Source organism: Capricornis sumatraensis, chromosome 14, assembly GCF_032405125.1.
Source record: "Capricornis sumatraensis isolate serow.1 chromosome 14, serow.2, whole genome shotgun sequence".
NCBI lineage: Eukaryota > Metazoa > Chordata > Mammalia > Artiodactyla > Bovidae > Capricornis > Capricornis sumatraensis.
The window spans coordinates 40132883-40155446 of record NC_091082.1 but is presented as its reverse complement, the minus strand read 5'-3'; the positions used below and the strand labels follow the sequence as shown (position 1 = coordinate 40155446).

General features: G+C 36.2%; 1 protein-coding gene across 1 annotated transcript in view; it reads left to right on the top strand.

Moving 5' to 3' along the window:
• The window catches only part of CATSPERE (catsper channel auxiliary subunit epsilon), a 147554-nt gene that overhangs the window by 26820 nt on the left and 98170 nt on the right, over positions 1–22564 (top strand). Inside the window, exons 6-8 of the mRNA XM_068985726.1 lie at positions 5211–5235; positions 15723–15800; positions 18364–18470. Coding sequence (XP_068841827.1) covers positions 5211–5235; positions 15723–15800; positions 18364–18470 — 210 coding nt within the window. The remainder of the gene's footprint in view (positions 1–5210; positions 5236–15722; positions 15801–18363; positions 18471–22564) is intronic.

The following is a 22564-nucleotide window of genomic DNA, read 5'->3' as shown; positions in this document are numbered from 1 at the left end:
TTTATGTATTCTGTTGGATGGAATTTAATAAAATCAGATTACCCGCAAATAATGATGATTTTGTTTTTCTTTCTTATAAGTATGCCTTCTATTCCTTTTATTCTTACATGTCTAGAATATCAAATACAATCCTTTTTAGAAGGGTGATAGCAGGGCTTCTTATTTTATTCATCATCTCAAAAGGAAGACTCTCATCATTTCACTATTTTGCATAATATTTGTTACAGGTTATGAGTTAAACTTTACCTGATTAAGGAAGGTCCTTTTTATTCCAAGCTGGCTGTGAATTCTTTTTATGACTTGTTAAATATTCAAAATGTTTTTCTGCTTCCACATAAATGTTTGTATAGTTTTTCTCTTTTTACTATGTAAATCTGATAGATAATAGTTATTAATATTTCCATATTAATAAACTTGTATTTCTAGAATAAGCTAACTTGGTCTTGATGAATTATCTTTCATATACATTTATAGGTTACATTTGCTAATGTTGTTTAGGTTTTTATGTGTGTGAATATACATGAGTGGGAGCGGCCTGTGGTTTTACTCCCCTTGTATATCCTTTAATACATTTGATACCAAGACTATGCTAGACTCATCATGTAAGTTAGGATTAGTCTTTCTTTTCTATTCTCTTCACTTGTGGCTCAACTGGTAAAGAATCTGCCTGCAATGCAGAGACCTGGGTTTGATCCCTGGAGAAGGGAAAGGCTACTCACTCCAGTATTCCGGCCTGGAGAATTCCACAGACTGTATAGTCCGTGGGGCCACAAAGAGTTGGACATGACTGAACAACTTTCACTTTACTTCTATTCTCTGAGAGATTTTATTTAAGATTGAAAATATATGTTCCTTGAGTATTTGATGGTAACTTGCATAGAAATCTACCTGGATCTGGACTTTTTGAGTGTGTGGGGGAAGATTTTATTACTATTAATTCAATTTATTTAATGGTTAGAATGCTACTTTGGAGTTCTAATTCTTGTAAAATTCATTTCTGTAGTATTTTTCCAGAAATTCTTCTGAGTCTTCATTTAGCAATGTTAGTATCAATTTTTATGTCATAAAATTTCCCATAATATCCTCTTATATTTTTGATTAATCTCTGCAGTAGTTGTAGGTATGCCACTCTTTTATCATTTCTAATATTTTTATTTGTGCCTTCCTTTTGTTTTCTTATTTTTTTTTCCCCTAGAGATATTTTTATTTTATTAGTCTTTTCAAAGAACTATATTTCGGCTTTATTGAGTTTTTCTGCTGTTGTCTACTTTATCTCAACTTGTTTTTTATATTTCTTTTTTTGAGTTTGTTTTTCTGAAACTTACTAAACTAGTTATTTAGTCTATTACATAGATCTAAGACTTCCTTTTTTTCAAGTGTATGTTTAAGGAAGTAAAATTTTTTCTAAATACCTCTATATTGGAGTATATCATAGTCGTAATATTTCGTTACTGCTCGGAAATAATAGTCTAAGAGCCACTATAACTTGTTTGGCAAATGTGCTGTATAGGAATGCATTTTTAATTTACAGACGTGAGTCTTTTCAATTATTATTTTGTTACTGAGTTCTAACCTAATTTTATTATTATCACAGAAGTATTAGAATCAAATCTTTGGCCTAGCATGTAGTCAGAGTTTATAAACGTCTCACGAGTACCTAAAGAAAATATATTTTCCTATTGTTGGATAGCATATGCTATTTATGTCCAGTAGGTCAGTTGTGTTAAGTGTACTGTTCACATCTTTTGTACTTATTTGACTCATGAGTTGATAATTGGCTAAAATTTCCCACTATGGTGGTAGACATGTCACTTTTGCATGTAGGTGCCTAATTTTTTGCTTTATGCTTTGAGGGTATCTTTTAGGTGCACATAACTTTGAATTATTAAGATTTTTTTGAAGAATTGAAACTTTGTAGTGACCATGTTTATCACTTGTAATGCTTTTCTCCTTTTGTTTGGTTTTGTGTTATATTAATACACAATCTCTTGTGGTGCCATGTAAGTTCTAGGATTATTTGTTCTAGTTCTGTGAAGAAAAATCATGTGTATTTTGATAGGGATTGCACTAAATCTGTAGATTGCTTTGAGTGGTATAGCCATTTTAACAATTTAAGAATTAACAATTAAGTTAAAAATTAAAAACTAAGTTAACAATTAACTCTTCCCCTGCAAGAAGATGAGATCTTTCCATTCCTTTAAATTATCTTCAATTTACTTTATCAAGGTTTTACAGTTTTCCAGTGTACAGATCTTTCACCTCCTTGGTTAAGTTTAATTCCTTTTTTTTCTGGATGAGATTTTCAACAGGATTTTTAAAATTTTCTCTTTCTGATATTTCATTGTTAGTCTAAAAATTCAATGGATTTCTGTGTATTAATCTTTTTATTCTGCTAGCTTATTGAGTTCCTTTATTAGTTCTAATAGTTTTTGTGTGGAGACTTCAGGGTTCTTTACATAGAGTATCGTGTCATCTGCAAATAGTTTTACCTCTTCCCTTCCAATTTGAATAACTCTTATTTATTTCTCTTGTCTAATTGCTGTGAAGCTCTCTTATAAATTCTTCCCTTCCAAAATCTTCCTTATGTTTTCAGTCTCTTTTTTGAATTTCTCATTTTGTTCTTATACTGTTTTTCTAATTTCTTTAAATTCTTTTGTTGTTGTTGTTGCTGTTGTTCTTTCATAGCTCTCTGAGCATCTTTAGAACCGTATTTTGAATTCTTTGTCAGGCTATTCATGTAATCCATTTCCTTAGGATTCGTTGCTTGAGTTTCCTGTGTTCCCTAAGTGGTGTCATGTTTCCCTGATTCTTCACTGTCCTTGTAGCCTGTGTAGGTGTCTGTACATTTGAAGAACCAGTCACCACTTCGAGACATCATAGACTGACCTCACTAAGAGAAGACCTCCACCTGTGGTTGTGCATGCTGGAGCGTGCTGTGACCACCAGTCTAGTGGTATGGGGTGTCATGTGCAGGGGCATGTGCTGGCTCTGGATCCGGTGTGGTCCAATGTCTCATCAGTTTAGCCCACTAAGGTCCAGAACATTGACAGTTGCATGGTGTTTACCAAATGCTGCAGGGTGTCCACGGTGACTGCAAGGGCTATCATAGTCCTCAGCAGTGCCTCCAGGTACAGTAGATAGGGACCAGGGCAGGCAGTAGTGGTGGCCCAAGCCAGGACTCTCTGCATCCTCAGCTTCAAGGGTTAGGTGCCTGTGTGCTGACAGGGGATGTTTTTGACAAACTTCATACTTCTTGAACTTTGGACATATCGCCTATCAAGATTTTTAGTACTTAGTTTCAGTAGCTTTCTCATATATCAGATTGGACATATGAAATATTATTTTCATCATATGGTCTTAGGAACTTACTGCACGTACATTTACTGATTCCCAAGACATCTTCATTTTATTTTGTACTTAATGATGTACTAAGCACTATGAAAAATTGATGCTTTTGAACTGTGGTGTTGGAGAAGACTCTTGAGAGTCCCTTTGACTGCAAGGAGATCCATCCAGTCCATTCTAAAGGAGATCAGACCTGGGTATTCTTTGGAAGGACTGATGCTAAAGCTGAAACTCCAATACTTTGGCCACCTCATGCAAAGAGTTGACTCATTGGAAAAGACCCTCATGCTGGGAGGGACTAGGGGCAGGAGGAGAAGGGGACGACAGAGGATGAGATGGCTGGATGGCATCACTGACTCAATGGACGTGAGTTTGAGTGAACTCCGGGAGTTGGTGATGGACAGGGAGGCCTGGCATGCTGCAATTCATGGGGTCGCAAAAAGTCGGAGCTACTGAGCAACTGAACTGAACTGAAGTACTACGCACAAAAGAAATCACAATCCTGAGTCATTGATTTTTAGAGGTTATGTGATTTTAAAAATAACAGCTATCTTTACAGTGAAAAATTACTTTCTAAACAACATATAAATAAATATACAAGTAAATTTTCTTCTTTCAGAAAATTTACACTGAAAGGCTATAAATGAAACATTTGCAGTGCTAACTGATAAATTTTATCTTGACATAAATTAAAACATGTAAACTCTATAGGTTTTTTTTTTTTTTTTTTTGGCCTTGCCATGTGGCATGCAGAATCTTAGTTCCTGGAGCACAGATTGAACCTGTGCCCCCTGTAGTGGAAACAGGGAGTCTTAACCATTGGGCCATCAGGGAAGTCCCTAAACTATGGACTTTTTAATGTGCATTGATCATGTCAAATTAGCTTACAGTATTATTCAGGAAGAAGTATATAGATTCATGCCCCTCAGCAAAAATTATATTTAATTATGGACATGAGCTTTTTTTTTTTAACATTTAGTATTTAATCATTTATATGTCCATAATGGAATATAAGGGCTTCCCAAGTGGCTTAGTGGGTAAAGAACCCACCTGTCATTGCAGGAGATATAAGAGACACAGGTTAGATCCCTGGGTTGGGAAGAGCCCCTGGAGGAGGGCATGGCAACCCACTCCAGTATTCTTACCTGGAGAATCCCCACAGAGAGAGGAGCCTAGCAGGCTACAATCCACAGGGTCACAAAGAGTTGCAAACAACTGAAGTGACTTACACACAGTGGACTATAAACAGAATATTCTTACTCTTTGGGAGAAAAGTTATGACCAACCTAGACAGCATATTAAAAAGTAGAGACGTTACTTTGCCAACAAAGGTCCATCTAGTCAAGGCTATGGTTTTTCCAGTAATCATATATGGATGTGAGAGTTGGACTATAAAGAAAGCTGAGCACCTAAAAATTGATGCTTTTGAACTGTGGTGCTGGAGAAGACTCTTGAGAGTCTTGGACTGCAAGGAGATCCAACCAGTCTATCCTAAAGGAAATCAGTCCTGAATATTCATTGGAAGGACTGATGTTGAAGCTGAAACTCCAATACTTTGGCCACCTGTTGCGAAAAGCTGACTCATTTGAAAAGCCCCTGATGCTGGGAAAGATTGAAGGAGGGAGGAGAAGGGGATGACAGAGGATGAGATGGCTGGAGATGGCATCACCAACACAATGGACATGAGTGTGAGTAAACTCCAGGAGTTGGTGATGGACAGGGAGGCCTGGCATGCTACAGTCCATAGGGTCACAAAGAGTCAGACATGACTGAGCAGCTGAACTGAACTGATGTTGAAAGTAGATCATTTAACTGAATATTTAGGATTCTGTTTACTAAAATATGATTTTTCTTTTTCCCAACAGAAATTTTGTTCACAATTTAACCCAGGTAAAACTTTTTTTAAAGTTTTTGTATACTTCCTCACATATTACCACTATATTATTTCTCTCTTCCATATTTACCAGACAAGGAATTTTCAAAACTAATTCTCAACATAATTTACTTAGAGCAGAGGTTACTCAAGGTATGGACTAAGATCCCCTAGGTCTTCACAAGCCTTTTGAGGAGGTCCACGAGGTCTACACTTTTCCAACTATATATCTGTCTGAATAGATTTCCCCCCATGTACTTCCACCAGAATACCATATACCAACAGCTTGAACGTAGAAGAACTGATGATAATCCAGCTGTCTCTTATTAAGCCAAATATTAAAGAGATTTCACAATGTAAAACAACCATTCTTCTTACTATTCTTTATCTTGGAAAATAATTATTTTTTTCATAAACATGTTGCCATTTCCTACTCCAGGGGATCTTTCTGATTCAGGGATCAAACCCATATCTGCTGTGTCTTCTGCACTGGCAGGTGGGTTCTTTACCACTAAGCCACAGAGGAAGTCCCCATAAACATGTTAGTTAATATTAATATATAATGGGTTTATTGTGGATGTTAAAATAAATTAATAAATATCTTTAAATAGTCTCAATTTTTATTTGTTATATGGTAATAAATATTGATAGGGCTAACTGACATAAAACAAAAGCTCTGTGGAAGTCTCAATAATTTTCAAGCCTATGAAAGAGTCTTTGAGATCTAAAAATTTTGACATGTGGGTTAAAGGCTGATTTTAAGTATGACAGAGAGATGTATTCCAAAATTTGAAAACTGAAATAAGGTGGTAATATTTGGACATTAAATCTCCATAAATATTTTCATATTTTCAAAGCAATGATATAATGGAAAGAAGAGGCAGAAAGAAAATAATAATAAATAAAACTTCCTATATTCGATCAAGATAGTTGAATGAGCTCATGTGTCCGTATGTATCCCTATCCAAACCCAACTGACATTATAGGATTATTTACTAAAGCTATAACAATGCAAAAAGAAGAAAGTATTATCAGTAGATAACGAATTTTACGCTAGAAAATAGAAACTTCTAAAAGTAAAATTTTTATTATAGACCCAAATAATGCAGAATAGCCTCCATCTTACTCAAAACATATAGAAATGCCATTACAAAATACGTGTGTGTATAATATCAGTGCAGACTTTTACATTAATATTGGTATATGTGCACGTATAGAATGTAAAAGCAATTAAAGGAATTTCCTAGTTGTCACAAGTCACTAAAGAACTAAAATCCAGAGTTAGATAAGGCTGAATTCTGCAGTAAGTTTATTATACAAAATATAAGCCCTGGTAGACAAAGGGTGATGTTTTAAGATGTGTATGAGAATAGAAAATGAAGTTTCCGACATATGGGAGAAAGAGATGCTGAAATTAACCTCCCTATATGAAGCTAGGATTTATTAAAGATTTGTGAAATGAAAACTAGTAAAGCTCCACTCTCTGGCTAATTGCAAATAAATGATGATACACCCTTTTGGGGACTGTAAACAGACAAGGAGTTACCGTCACAGAGTTTCAGATGAATGTCCAAGTTAAACTGCTCTCAAGAGGATGGAGAACCTAGAACCAACGAGTAAACTCAAAAATGCAAGTAGTGAAACACATAGGGCCTAGGCAGAGGTGATTATAAAACTCATTTAATAACCAAGAGTATATAAGACTCTCTTAGCAAACAAATGCTCTGAAAATAATCCCAAAATAAAAGGCATAAACCACAGGAAAAGACATACTGCCTGGAATATATACATATAAACTGCAGAAAGTTTATACTTTTCAAAACAAAAGATGAGGACCATTTGAAAGGTTATTAAATCCATATTTTGTTTGCTCAAAAGATGAGAAAGAAACAAGAACAAGGGTTATTCATAATTATACAACATTGAAGAGCATCCTATATAAATGTCTTATGATGAAGAAATAGGCATCTAAAAATAAAAATTCAGATTAAATAGAAGACTAGATACAGTTGAAAAAACTGCAGAATTAGTGATACAGAATGGGAATCAGGCAAAATGGAGAACATAAAAATTAAAAGATGGAAAAGAGTTAATAGACATAGAGGATAGACCAAGACAATTTGTCATAAATATGATAGGTGTTCCAAAAGGTTATGGAGAATTCTCCAGGGCTCCCTTGATAGCTCAATTGGTAAAGAATCTGTCTGCAATGCAGGGGACCCCAGTTCGATTCCTGGGTCAAGAAGATCTGCTGGGGAAGGGATAGGCTACCCACTCCAGTATTCTTGGGCTTCATTGTGGCTCAGCTGGTAAAGAATCTACCTGCAATATGAGATACCTGGGTTTGATCCCAGGGTTGGGAGTATCCTCTGGAGAAGGGAAAGGCTACCCATTCCAGTATTCTGGCCTGGAAAATTCCATGGACTGTATAGTCCATGGGTGACAAAGAGTGGGACATGACTGAACGACTTTCATTTTCACTTATGGTGTTTTCTCCACAGTTCAAGACATGAGTTCTCAGACTGAAAAACTGAAGTACCAGATGCAGTAAATAATGAACAAGTGAACTATTTAATATGCTGATACATCTAAATAAGTATTGACAGTCAAATATTTAAATAATGACTAATTTTTTTAACAAAATGAAATTAAAATAATAGCTAACAAAAATAGAAAATGAAGGAGAATTTAGATTTGCAGCATCATATCCTTCCAGATGTTCAAGCTGGTTTTAGAAAAGGCAGAGGAACCAGAGATCAAATTGCCAACATCCGCTGGATCATGGAAAAAGCAGGAGAGTTACAGAAAAACATCTATTTCTGCTTTATTGACTATGCCAAAGCCTTTGACTGTGTGGATCACAATCAACTGGGGAAAATTCTGAAAGAGATGGGAATACCAGACCACCTGACATGCCTCTTGAGAAATCTGTATGCAGGTCAGGAAGCAACAGTTAGAACTGGACATGGAACAACAGACTGGTTCCAAATAGGAAAAAGAGTATGTCAAGGCTGTATATTGTCACCCTGCTTATTTAACTTATATGCAGAGTACATCATGAGAAATGCTGGACTGGGAGAAACACAAGCTGGAATCAAGATTGCCGGGAGAAATATCAATAACCTCAGATATGCAGATGACACCACCCTTATGGCAGAAAGTGAAGAGGAACTAAAAAGCCTCTTGATGAAAATGAAAGAGGAGAGCGAAAAAGTTGGCTTAAAGCTCAACATTCAGAAAACGAAGATCATGGCATCTGGTCCCATCACTTCATTGGAAATAGATGGGGAAACAGTAGAAACAGTGTCAGACTTTATTTTTCTGGGCTCCAAATTCACTGCAGATGGTGACTGCAGCCATGAAATTAAAAGATGCTTACTCCTTGGAAGAAAAGATATAACCAACCTAGATAGTATATTCAAAAGCAGAGACATTACTTTGCCGACTAAGTTCCATCTAGTCAAGGCTATGGTTTTTCCTGTGGTCATGTATAGATGTGAGAGTTGGACTGTGAAGAAGGCTGAGTGCCAAAGAATTGATGCTTCTGAACTATGGTGTTGGAGAAGACTCTTGAGAGTCCCTTGAACTGCAAAGAGATCCAAGCAGTCCATTCTGAAGGAGATCAGCCCTGGGATTTCTTTGGAAGGAATGATGCTAAAGCTGAAACTCCAGTACTTTGGCCACCTCATGCGAAGAGTTGACTCATTGGAAAAGACTCTGATGCTGGGAGGGATTGGGGGCAGGAGGAGAAGGGGATGACAGAGGATGAGATGGCTGGATGGCATCACGGATTCGATGGTCGTGAGTCTGAGTGAACTCCGGGAGTTGATGATGGACAGGGAGGCCTGGCGTGCTGCGATTCATGGGGTCGCAAAGAGTCGGACATGACTGAGTGACTGAACTGAATGGATATATATATATATATATGTATATATACCCTTTGGGTCAATAATCCCACTCCTGGGAATCTACTGAACAGAAATATTAATAAAACCACTAGTATATACTGCTATATGGAAAATGATCCATATTTTGTAGCATTGTAATGTGGTAAAGCAAACCAAACCTGGAGCCACAGTAAATCTTCATTATTATAGAAATCGATCTGTAAATTACAGTATAACTATATCATAAAATATTGTCCAGTCACTATGAGTTGACACTGGAGAAATTCAATGATGTATATTTGAGTGAATAAAAAGAATGTGGAAAGTATGCATAATGTGATCCAATTTTTTTTAAAGAACATGTTAAGATGCTTCTTTTTAAAAATACATGTACAACAAGGGGATTCCCATAAGGATAACAGCTGATCTTTCAATAGAAACTCTTCAGGCCAGGAGGGAATGGCAAGACATACTTAAAGTGATGAAAGACAATAACCTACAGCCCAGATTACTGTACCCAGCAAGGATATCATTCAAATACGAAGGAGAAATCAAAAGCTTTACAGACAAGCAAAAGCTGAGAGAATTCAGCACCACCAAACCAGCTCTCCAACAAATTTAAAGGATATTCTCTAGACAGGAAACACGAAAAGGGTGTATAAACCTGAACCCAAAACAATAAAGTAAATGGTAATTGGATCATACTTATCAATAATTACCTTAAATGTAAATGGGTTGAACGCCCCAACCAAAAGGCAAAGACTGGCCGAATGGATACAAAAACAAGTCCCCTCTATGTGCTGCTTACAAGAGACCCACCTCAAAACAAGGGACACATACAGACTGAAAGTGAAGGGCTGGAAAAAGATATACCACGCAAATAGAGACCAAAAGAAAGCAGGAGTGGCAATACTCATATCTGATAAAATAGACTTTAAAACAAAGGCTGTGAAAAGAGACAAAGAAGGCCACTACATAATGATCAAAGGATCAATCCAAGAAGAAGATATAACAATTATAAATATATATGCACCCAATATAGGAGCACCGCAATATGTAAGACAATTGCTAACAAGTATGAAAGGGGAAATCAACAATAACACAATAATAGTGGGAGACTTTAATACCCCACTCACACCTATGGACAGATCAACTAAACAGAAAATTAACAAAGAAACGCAAACTTTAAATGATACATTAGATCAATTAGACCTAATTGATATCTATAGGACATTTCACCCCAAAACAATGAATTTCACCTTTTTTTCAAGTGCTCATGGAACCTTCTCCAGGATAGATCACATCCTGGGCCATAAATCTAAACTTGATAAATTCAAAAAAATCGAAATCATTCCAAGCATCTTTTCTGACCATAATGCATTAAGATTAGATCTCAATTACAGGAGAAAAACTACTAAAAATTCCAACATATGGAGGTTGAACAACACACTTCTGAATAACCAACAAATCACAGAAGAAATCAAAAAAGAAATCAAAATATGCATAGAAACTAATGAAAGTGAAAACACAACAACCCAAAACCTGTGGGACACTATAAAAGCAGTGCTAAGAGGAAAGTTCATAGCAATACAGGCATACCTCAAGAAACAAGAAAAAAGTCAAATAACCTAACTCTACAACTAAAGCAACTAGAAAAGGAAGAATTGGAGAACCCCAGTTAGTAGAAGGAAAGAAATCTTAAAAATTAGGGCAGAAATAAATGCAAAAGAAACAAAAGAGACCATAGCAAAAATCAACAAGGCCAAAAGCTGGTTCTTTGAAAGGATAAATAAAATTGACAAACCACTAGCCAGACTCATCAAGAAGCAAAGAGAGAAAAATCAAATCAATAAAATTAGAAATGAAAATGGAGAGATCACAACAGACAACACAGAAATACAAAGGATCATAAGAGACTACTATCAGCAGTTATATGCCAATAAAATGGACAACGTGGAAGAAATGGACAAATTCTTAGAAAAGTACAATTTTCCAAAACTGAACCAGGAGGAAATAGAAAATCTTAACAGACCCATCACAAGCACGGAAATTGAAACTGTAATCAGAAATCTTCCAGCAAACAAAAGCCCAGGTCCAGACGGCTTCACAGGTGAATTCTACCAAAAATTTCGAGAAGAGCTAACACCTATCCTACTCAAACTCTTCCAGAAAATTGCAGAGGAAGGTAAACTTCCAAACTCATTCTATGAGGCCACCATCACCCTAATACCAAAACCTGACAAAGATGTCACAAAAAAAGAAAACTACAGGCCAATATCACTGATGAACATAGATGCAAAAATCCTCAACAAAATTCTAGCAATCAGAATCCAACAACACATTAAAAAGATCATACACCATGACCAAGTGGGCTTTATCCCAGGGATGCAAGGATTCTTCAATATCCGCAAATCAATCAATGTAATTCACCACATTAACAAATTGAAAAATAAAAACCATACGATTATCTCAATAGATGCAGAGAAGGCCTTTGACAAAATTCAACATCCATTTATGATAAAAACTCTCCAGAAAGCAGGAATAGAAGGAACATACCTCAACATAATAAAAGCTATATATGACAAACCCACAGCAAACATTATCCTCAATGGTGAAAAATTGAAAGGATTTCCCCTAAAGTCAGGAACAAGACAAGGGTGTCCACTTTCACCGCTAGTATTCAACATAGTTCTGGAAGTTTTGGCCACAGCAATCAGAGCAGAAAAAGAAATAAAAGGAATCCAAATTGGAAAAGAAGAAGTAAAACTCTCACTGTTTGCAGATGACATGATCCTCTACATGGAAAACCCTAAAGACTCCACCAGAAAATTACTAGAGCTCATCAATGAATATAGTAAAGTTGCAGGATATAAAATCAACACACAGAAATCCCTTGCATTCCTATACACTAATAATGAGAAAGTAGAAAAAGAAATTAAGGAAACAATTCCATTCACCATTGCAACGAAAAGAATAAAATACTTAGGAATATATCTACCCAAAGAAACTAAAGACCTATATATAGAAAACTATAAAACACTGATGAAAGAAATCAAAGAGGACACTAATAGATGGAGAAATATACCATGTTCATGGATCGGAAGAATCAATATAGTGAAAATGAGTATACTACCCAAAGCAATTTACAAATTCAATGCAATTCCTATCAAGCTACCAGCCATATTTTTCACAGAACTAGAACAAATAATTTCAAGATTTGTATGGAAATACAAAAAACCTCGAATTGCCAAAGCAATCTTGAGAAAGAAGAATGGAACTGGAGGAATCAACTTGCCTGACTTCAGGCTCTACTACAAAGCCACAGTCATCAAAACAGTATGGTACTGGCACAAAGACAGACATATAGATCAATGGAACAAAACAGAAAGCCCAGAGATAAATCCGCACACATATGGACACCTTATCTTTGACAAAGGAGGCAAGAATATACAATGGAGTAAAGACAATCTCTTTAACAAGTGGTGCTGGGAAAACTGGTCAACCACTTGTAAAAGAATGAAACTAGATCACTTTCTAACACCGCACACAAAAATAAACTCAAAATGGATTAAAGATCTAAATGTAAGACCAGAAACTATAAAACTCCTAGAGGAGAACATAGGCAAAACACTCTCAGACATAAATCACAGCAGGATCCTCTATGATCCACCTCCCAGAATTCTGGAAATAAAAGCAAAAATAAACAAATGGGATCTAATTAAAATTAAAAGTTTCTGCACAACAAAGGAAAATATAAGCAAGGTGAAAAGACAGCTTTCTGAATGGGAGAAAATAATAGCAAATGAAGCAACTGACAAACAACTAATCTCAAAAATATACAAGCAACTTATGCAGCTCAATTCCAGAAAAATAAACGACCCAATCAAAAAATGGGCCAAAGAACTAAATAGACATTTCTCCAAAGAAGACATACAGATGGCTAACAAACACATGAAAAGATGCTCAACATCACTCATTATTAGAGAAATGCAAATCAAAACCACAATGAGGTACCACTTCACACCAGTCAGAATGGCTGCGATCCAAAAATCTGCAAGCAGTAAATACTGGAGAGGGTGTGGAGAAAAGGGAACCCTCCTACACTGTTGGTGGGAATGCAAACTAGTACAGCCACTATGGAGAACAATGTGGAGATTCCTTAAAAAATTGCAAATAGAACTACCTTATGACCCAGCAATCCCACTGCTGGGCATACACACCGAGGAAACCAGAATTGAAAGAGACACATGTACCGCAATGTTCATCGCAGCACTGTTTATAATAGCCAGGACATGGAAACAACCTAGATGTCCATCAGCAGATGAATGGATAAGAAAGCTGTGGTACATATACACAATGGAGTATTACTCAGCCATTAAAAAGAATTCATTTGAGTCAGTTCTGATGAGATGGATGAAACTGGAGCCGATTATACAGAGTGAAGTAAGCCAGAAAGAAAAACACCAATACAGTATACTAACACACATATATGGAATTTAGAAAGATGGCAATGACGACCCTGTATGCAAGACAGGAAAAAAGACACAGCTGTGTATAACGGACTTTTGGACTCAGAGGGAGAGGGAGAGGGTGGGATGATTTGGGAGAATGGCATTCTATCATGTATACTATCATGTAGGAATTGAATCGCCAGTCTATGTCTGACGCAGGATACAGCATGCTTGGGGCTGGTGCATGGGGATGACCCACAGAGATGTTATGGGGAGGGAGGTGGGAGGGGGGTTTCATGTTTGGGAACACATGTAAGAATTAAAGATTTTAAAATTAAATAAATAAATAAAAAATAAAAATACATGTACACATGTGTGTATATATATCTCTGCAAATTCATAGCATGGAGAAAAATAGGGAAAAATAAAAACTAGTTGTTAAATTATGTAGGTTGAGAGAAGGTAGAGGGAAGATAAAAGGGAGGTGAAGGAGGGAAGGAAAAGGGGAAGGAGAAAGAGAGAAAAGAAGGAAGGACAGCAATATATGGGGATAATAAGGAATCTAAGGCAAACAAATGTTTTCATGTGTACACACATATGTCTATGCAACTACCACACAGATCAAGATGTAGAAGACATAGAATGTTCCTTAGGTTAAAAACTTCTACAAATTAGTAAATAAAAGACTAATAACCCAATGGGGCTTTCCTGGTGGCTCAGCAGTTTAGGAATCCACCTGCCAATGCAGGAGATTCGGGTTCAGTCCCTGGGTTATAAGATCCCCTGGAAAAGGAAATGGCAACCCACTCCAGTATTCTTGCCTTGGAAATCCCATGGACAGAGAAGCCTGGCAGGATACAGTCATGCGGTCACAAAGAGTCAGACATGACTTAGTGTCTAAACAACCACCACCACAACAACCCAATAGAAACTGAGCAAAGGAAATGAATAGATAGTTCACCAGACAGGAAACAGAAATAGAATACAAATATATGGAAAGATGCAGATTAAAACTGCATCAAAAACCATTTTTCATCCATCAGGCTGACAATATTCAAATGTATGACAATACATCACATTGGGAAAGCTGTGAAGAAAAGAAGAAATCTCATACATTGCTGGTGAGAAGGTATATTGTTAAAACTTCAATGGAGAATAATTTAGCAGAATCCTTAAAAACTGCAAATGCATATTCCCTGTGACTCATCAATTCTCCTTTTAGGAATACTCCAAGGTACAAAGTAATGTATGTTCAGAGCTGCTCATTCCAACTTTGATTGTAATGGAAAATGATGTAAACAAATATTTATTAGTAGGTTACTTGTTAAATTATGGTTCCTCCATAATTTGTAATAATATGTAAAATAGTATGAAATATTCATGAGAGCATTTAAAGATCGAAGATATAACTTTAAGTGAATATAATGTTCAAAAATGCATTTAATATACTAGTATTTACATAAAATGGAGAAAAGTAACATTGGGTATGGACAAAAATTTTATGGAAATATAGAAGAAACCTTATCAATAGTAGTCACTTGCAGAGTGTGGGAAGTAAGTGACAAAGCATAAGGTGGGAGAGAAAATTTTTGCCGTATTTGTAATATAATTTACTTTTATAATAGAGTAAAATGTCTATTCAAGAAGAAAATAAAATAATTAGATCTACATCTATTGAAATGACTGTGGTATATCAAGTGACAAAAGCAAACTATGAATGTGTGTGTGCTTAGTTGCTCAGTCATGTCTGACTCTTTGTGACCCCATGGACTGTAGCCCACCAGGCTCCTCTGTCCATGGGGATTCTCCAGGCAAGAATACTGGAGTGGGTTGCCATGCCCTCCACCATGACCAGTGTAATTTCATTTTTGTAAAAAGTGTATGAGTGTGTGGGGAGGCTGCTGTGTCTATTTGTGGGTGCAGAAAATGACATGTAGGCATTCATATAAAGCTTTAACATTACTTACCTCAGGAGTGTAGAGGATGTTATTAATTCTTTGGATTGTTTCTCTTGTTAAAAACAACACACACTAATTTTGATTTTTTAAATTGAGGTATTTGAAAATTTTAAAACAAATTAAAACATTTTTATAGTTATATTTTGCCACAGCTAAAAATGAAATTTGTCCAAAATGTAAAGAAATGCGAACACATTTTATTTTGTAGATTGTCATTTTATGGATATATGATCCAGAAAACGCGGACCCCAGTGAGTTGCTATGGAATGCCAGTGAACCTTCTCTAGTAGGTGAAAACATTATTATTTTCACAGATAAAATAATATGCTTCATTTCTTTTTTAAGAGCTGTGAATAATTTATTTTAAGTAGGCTAAATACATTTTAATTATCCACTAAATTTAGTTTACTCATTATAGTGATTTTGAACTTGTGCTCAGTCACTACAATTATAAATCTTTCTTTAGAATTCTTATTGAGCATTCTCCATATTTTCTGTGAACCTCATTATCCACAAAGGGGCTGACCATTAAAATGCTTTAAAGGTGTTTCTTGAGCATCTACTTTGAAGTCATCCTTCAGAAATCTGTCTAGTTCTTTATTGAATGCTTTACCACTGGAGATTAATAAAGTACAAAACAGTGCATAAATAAGTCCTTCCTTTTATCTGTTACATATTTACCTCTTTCAAGATTCAAGTTTTTTCTTCTGTTACAATTAAAATGTACAGAAGAGAAACATAAAATGAAAAGTTTTCGTAGAGGATTCTCTATGTCTTAATTTGTCTAGATCTGAGTTTTTCATAGCATGTTGTTATGACTCATGGTAATTAAATTCATAAGAGATAGACTGATAAATCAGAATGACAACCAGTCAGTTGTTTTATTTGACAATGACTTCAGAGGGAATAAAATAAATTAATGGTAATTAAACACCTGGAGTAACAGGCAGATTTGGCCTTGGAGTATGGAATGAAGCAGGGCAAAGGCTAATAAAGTTTTGCCAAGAGAACGCACTGGTCATAGCAAACACCCTCTTCCGACAACACAAGAGAAGACTCTACACATGGACATCACCAGATGGTCAACACCGAAATCAGATTGATTATATTTTTTGCAGCCAAAGATGGAGAAGGTCTATACAGTCATCAAAAACAAGACCGGGAGCTGCCTGTGGCCCAGATCATGAACTCCTTGTTGCCAAATTCAGACTGAAATTGAAGAAAGTAGGGAAAACCACTAGACCATTCAGTTCAGTTCAGTTCAGTTCAGTTGCTCAGTCATGTCCGGCTCTTTGCAACCCCATGAATCGCAGCACGCCAGGCCTCCCTGTTCATCACCATCTCCCGGAGTTCACTCAGACTCACGTCCATTGAGTCCGTGATGCCATCCAGCCATCTCATCCTCTGTCATCCCCTTCTCCTCCTGCCCCCAATCCCTCCCAGCATCAGAGTCTTTTCCAATGAGTCAACTCTTCTCATGAGGTGGCCAAAGTACTGGAGTTTCAGCTTTAGCATCATTCCTTCCAAAGAAATCCCAGGGCTGATCTCCTTCAGAATGGACTGGTTGGATCTCCTTTCAGTCCAAGGAACTCTCAAAAGTCTTCTCCAACACCATTCAGGTATGACCTAAATCAAATCCCTTATGATTATACAGTGGAAGTGAGAAATAGATTTAAGGGACTAGGTCTCATAGCCTGATGAACTATTGATGGAGGTTTGTGACATTGTACAGGAGACAGGGATCAAGACCATCCCCAAGAAAAAGAAATGTAAAAAAGCAAAATGGCCGTCTGGGGAGGCCTTACAAATAATTGTGAAAAGAAGAGAAGTGAAAAGCAAAGGAGAAAAGGAAAGATATAAGCATCTGAATGCAGAGTTCCAACGAATAGCAAGGAGAGATAAGAAAGCCTTCCTCAGCGATCAATCCAAAGAAATAGAGGAAAACAATAGAATAGGAAAGACTAGAGATCTCTTCAAGAAAATTAGAGATACCAAGGGAACATTTCATGCAAAGATGGGCTCAATAAAGGACAGAAATGGTATGGACCTAACAGAAGCAGAAGATATTAAGAAGAGGTGGCAAGAATACACAGAAGAATTATACAAAAAAGATCTTCATGACCCAGATAATCACAATGGTGTGATCACTCACCTAGAGCCAGACATCCTGGAATGTGAAGTCAAGTGGCCCTTAGGAAGCATCACTACGAACAAAGCTAGTGGAGGTGATGGAATTCTAGTTGAGCTATTTAAAATCCTAAAAGATGATGCTGTGAAAGTGCTGCACTCAATCTCTTTCTGATTTACTTCACTTAGTATGATAATCTCTAGGTCCATTCATGTTGCTGCAGATGGCCTTATTACATTTTTATGACTTAATAATATTCCACTATCTGTATGTACCATACCTTCTTTATAGAATTTTTCTTAGAGCTTCCAGATATATTTGAAATATGCTTTCTAAAGGATGTGTTGTTTTGAAGTTAGGCTTATATAGAAATAATTCTAAAGATTAGTTTTGGAAACTCCATTACATATTTCATTGATATTAAAACCAAGAGTATTTATTTAAGAGCCTCCATAATCTTAGTTTATTCAGGACTCTGTACATAGTATATTCAACATGTTATAAATTATATTACGATATTTATAATTCATAAAGTTCTACTGGGGAGGAGACCATATACTAGGGAAAAAGTAAAGCTGAATCTTGAGAATGTGGTAAATTTATAAATGTAAGCAATGTCTTAACTAAAATAATAAATTTAATATATCACGGTGTAATTTCAGGATAACTTTGGCTATGAAAAGAGTAAAGAGAGAAACCTTTTTTTTTTTTTTTTTTGCAGTATTCCTTAGTACTTAGCAAGCAGTTTGCGGCTTTGGGACAGAAGCCTTTCATATATACAATTCTGAAGAGAAAAGTTTATTTTCCACAAGAAACAATGGAGGATGGGTATTTAATTTTTAAATTTAAGATGTGAAATTTATCTTTAAAATTAAGTAAAATTATTATCAGAACTTCAAGATATTTAAAAACCCCAGTAAAATTTCATGGAGTATCTTCTATGTAATTTCTAAGTAGCTTCTTTTAACACATAAAAATTGTGATAATCAGAACTGGTTACCAACTTAGAAAATACCAGTCACAGTCCTGGATTAGGTTCACAATTTGTTTAAATAGCTAAAGGTCAATGAAAAAGTCTCATTCAGGATAGTAGCAAATCTTGACAATACTGCAAAATGTTTTCTACTGGTTCTTTAAAATGAGCCACGGTGGTATGACTGATAGCACAGTTATTACCATTATTTCAGTGCAGGGGCATACACACAAACACACATCTGAAAAGTAAAACTGGTTATTATTAAAGTTAGTAGGTGATCATGGGGTTTAAACAAACTTTTTTGAAATTTTATTTTAGTGAAGTATAGTTGGTTTACAATGTTGTGTTAATTTCTACTGTATAGCAAAGTGATTCAGTTATACACACACACACACACACACACACACACACATTCTTTTCATGTTCTTTTCCATTATGGTTTGTCAAAAGATACTGAATATAATTCCCTGTGCTACGCAATAGGACCTTGTTGTTTATCCATCCTATATATACTGGTTTGCATCTGTTAATCTCAGTCTCCCAATCTATCCCTCCTCATTCCTCCCTTCCTTGGCAACTACAAGTCTCTTCTTTATGTCTGTAAGTCTGCTTCTATTTTGTAGATAAGTTCATTTGTGTCATATTTTAGATTGCACATATACGTGATAGCATATGGTATTTATCTTTCTCTTTCTGACTTACTTCACTTAGTATGATAATCTCTAGGTCCATTCATGTTGCTGCAGATGGCCTTATTGCGTTCTTTTTATGACTTAATAATATTCCATTGTGTATATGTACCACACCACTTTATCCATTCATCTGTTGATGGACACTTATGTTCTTTCCATGTCTTGGCTATTGTAAATAGTGCTTCAGTGAACACTGGGATGCGTGTATCTTTTCAAACTGTAGTTTTGTCCAGATATATGCCCAGGAATGGGATTGCAGGGTCATACTGTAACTCTGTTTTTCATTTCTTGAGGAACCTCCATACTGTTTTTCATAGTGGCTGCCCCAATTTACATTCCTACCAACAGTGTAGGAGGGTTCCCTTTTCTCCATACCCTCTCCAGCATTTATTATTTATAAACATTTTTAATGATGGCCATTCTGATTGGTTTGAGGTGATACCTCATTGTAGTTTTGATTTGCATTTCTATAATAATTAGCAATAAGAACATTTTTTCATGTGTTTATTAGCCATCTGTATGTTTTCTTTGGAGAAATGTCTGTTTAGATCTTCTGCCCATCTTTTCATTGGGTTGTTCAGGGTTTCTTGCTATTGTATGAGCTATATATCAATTTTGGAACTTAATCCCTTGTGGATCACATAATCTGAAAATATTTTCCCCCAGTCTGTAAGTTGTCTTTTCATTTTGTTTATGGTTTCCTTTGCTATACAAAAGCTTATAAGTTTGGTTAGGTCCCATTTGTTTATTTTTGCTTTTATTTCTACTGCCTTGGAAGACTGACCTAAAATAACACTGGTACAATTTATGTCAGAGAATGTTTTGCCTATGTTCTCATCTAAGAGTTTTATGGTGTCATATTTTAAAGTCTTTAAGCCACTTTGAGTTTATTTTTGTAAAGCTTGTGAGGATTTGTTCTAACTTCATTGATTTATATACAAATAGCCAGCCTTCCGTAATCGATCAAGCACCTAGGCTTGATTGATAATCCAAGGCTGTATATTTTCACCCTGCTTATTTAACTTATATGCAGAGTATATCATGAGAAATACCAGACTGGATAAAGCACAAGCTGGAATCAAGATTGCCAGGAGAAATAGCAATAACCTCAGATATGCAGATGACACCACCGTTATGGCAGAAAGCAAATAAGAACTAAAGAGCCTCTTGATAAAAGTGAAAGAGGAGAGTGGAAAAGTTGGCTTAAAACTCAACATTCAGAAAACTAAGATCATAGCATCTGGTCCCATCACTTCATGGCAAATAGATGGGGAAACAGTGGAAACAGTGACAGACTTTATTTTGGGGGGCTCCAAAATCACTGCAGATGGTGACTGCAGCCATGAAATTAAAAGACAGTTTCTTCTTGGAAGAAAAGTTATGACCAACCTAGACAGCATATTAAAAAGCAGAGACATTACTTTGCCAACAAAGGTCCATCTAGTCAAGGCTATGGTTTTTCCATTAGTCATGTATGGATGTGAGAGTTGGACTATAAAGAAAGGTGAGCACCAAAGAACCGATGCTTTGGAACTGTGGTGTTGGAGAAGACTCTTGAGAGTCCCTTGGACTGCAAGGAGATCCAAGCAGTCCATCCTAAAGGAAATCAGTCCTGAATATTCATTGGAAGGACTGATGCTGAAGCTGAAACTCCAATACTTTGTCCACCTGATGCCAAGAACTGACTCACTGGAAAAGACCCTGATGCTGGGAAAGATCGAAGGTAGGAGGAGAAGAGGGTGACAGTGGATGAGATGGTTGGAATGCATCACTGACTCAATGGACATGAGTTTGAGCAAGCTCCAGGAGTTGGTGATAGACAGGGAAGCCTGGTGTGCTACATTCCATGGGGTCACAAAGAGTCAGACACGACTGAGTTACTGAACTGAATTGAACTGAGGCAAAGGGCAAGGTGCTTATAACTAAAATATTTAGTACTTCCAGACAACAATGTTATAGTTTAGTGGGCAAGACAAGTAAACAAATAGATGCTGTGATAGAAGTGAACCCAAGGTGAAGTGGAATATATAGAAGGTGTACCAACTGAGGCTTGGAAGGTGCACTAAGGCTCAGAGAGGACTTTCCTAAAGAGGTGACATCTGCATTATTGAAAGAAAATAAAAGTCAGCCAACTGAAGGAGCCTTTCAAACAGTGGGGGCAACATATAGGAGAGCCTTCAAACAGAGACCTGAGAGAGCAGATTCATTCTAGGAGATCAAAATTCAATTTATGGTTAAAGTAAAGGGTGATTTTAGAACATGCTCAAACAATTTAGAACATGCATCCACTTAAAATAAGCTGCTGTATACATAGATTGTTATATAAGAACCTCATGTAACCACAAACCAAAAGCCAATAGAGTCACCAAAAATAAAGGGAAAGGAATGCAGGTATTGCACTAAAGTCATCAAAATAGAAGCAGAGATAGTAAGAGAAGAAGAAGGTAACAGAGAACAACAACAGCAACAAAAGTCACCAGAAGACAATAAACAAAATGGCATATAAATCAATGCCATTTTGTTTGTTTGTAAGTACATATATATCAATAATTACTTCAAATGTAAATGAGCTAAATGCTCCCATCAAAAGATACAGAGTGATGAATGGATTGAAAAACAAGACCCATATATATGCTGCCTATAACAGATTCACTTCAGATCCAAAGACATACACACAGACTGCAAGTGAAAGAGTGGAAAAAGATACAGGCATACCTTATTTTATTGTGCTTTACTTTATAATTGAAGGCTTTTGGCAGCTCTGCATCTTTCAATACTCTCGGTACCATTGTTATAACAGCAGTTGTTCATTTTGTGTCTCTATGCCACATTTTGTAATTCTTGCAATATTTCAAACTTTTTGTTATTGTTTATGTTATTATATTATATTTTATGTAGTAATAATATTAATGACTATAGCCATGAAATTAGAAGATGCTTGCTTCTTGTATGGAAAGCTATGACAAGCCTAGACAGCAGACAGAATATTAAAAAGCAGAGACATCACTTTGCTGACAAAGGTCCATATAGTCAATGCTATGGTCTTTCCAGTAGTCAGGTATGAATGTGAGAGTTGGACCATAAGGAAGACAAAGTGCCAAAGAATTGATGCTTTCGAATTGTGGTGCTGGAGAAGACTCTTGGGAGTCCTTTGTACATTGAGGAGATCAAACCAATCAATCCTGAAGGAAATCAACCCTGAATATTCATTAGAAGGACTGATGCTGAAGCTGAAGCTCCAACAGTTTGGCCAC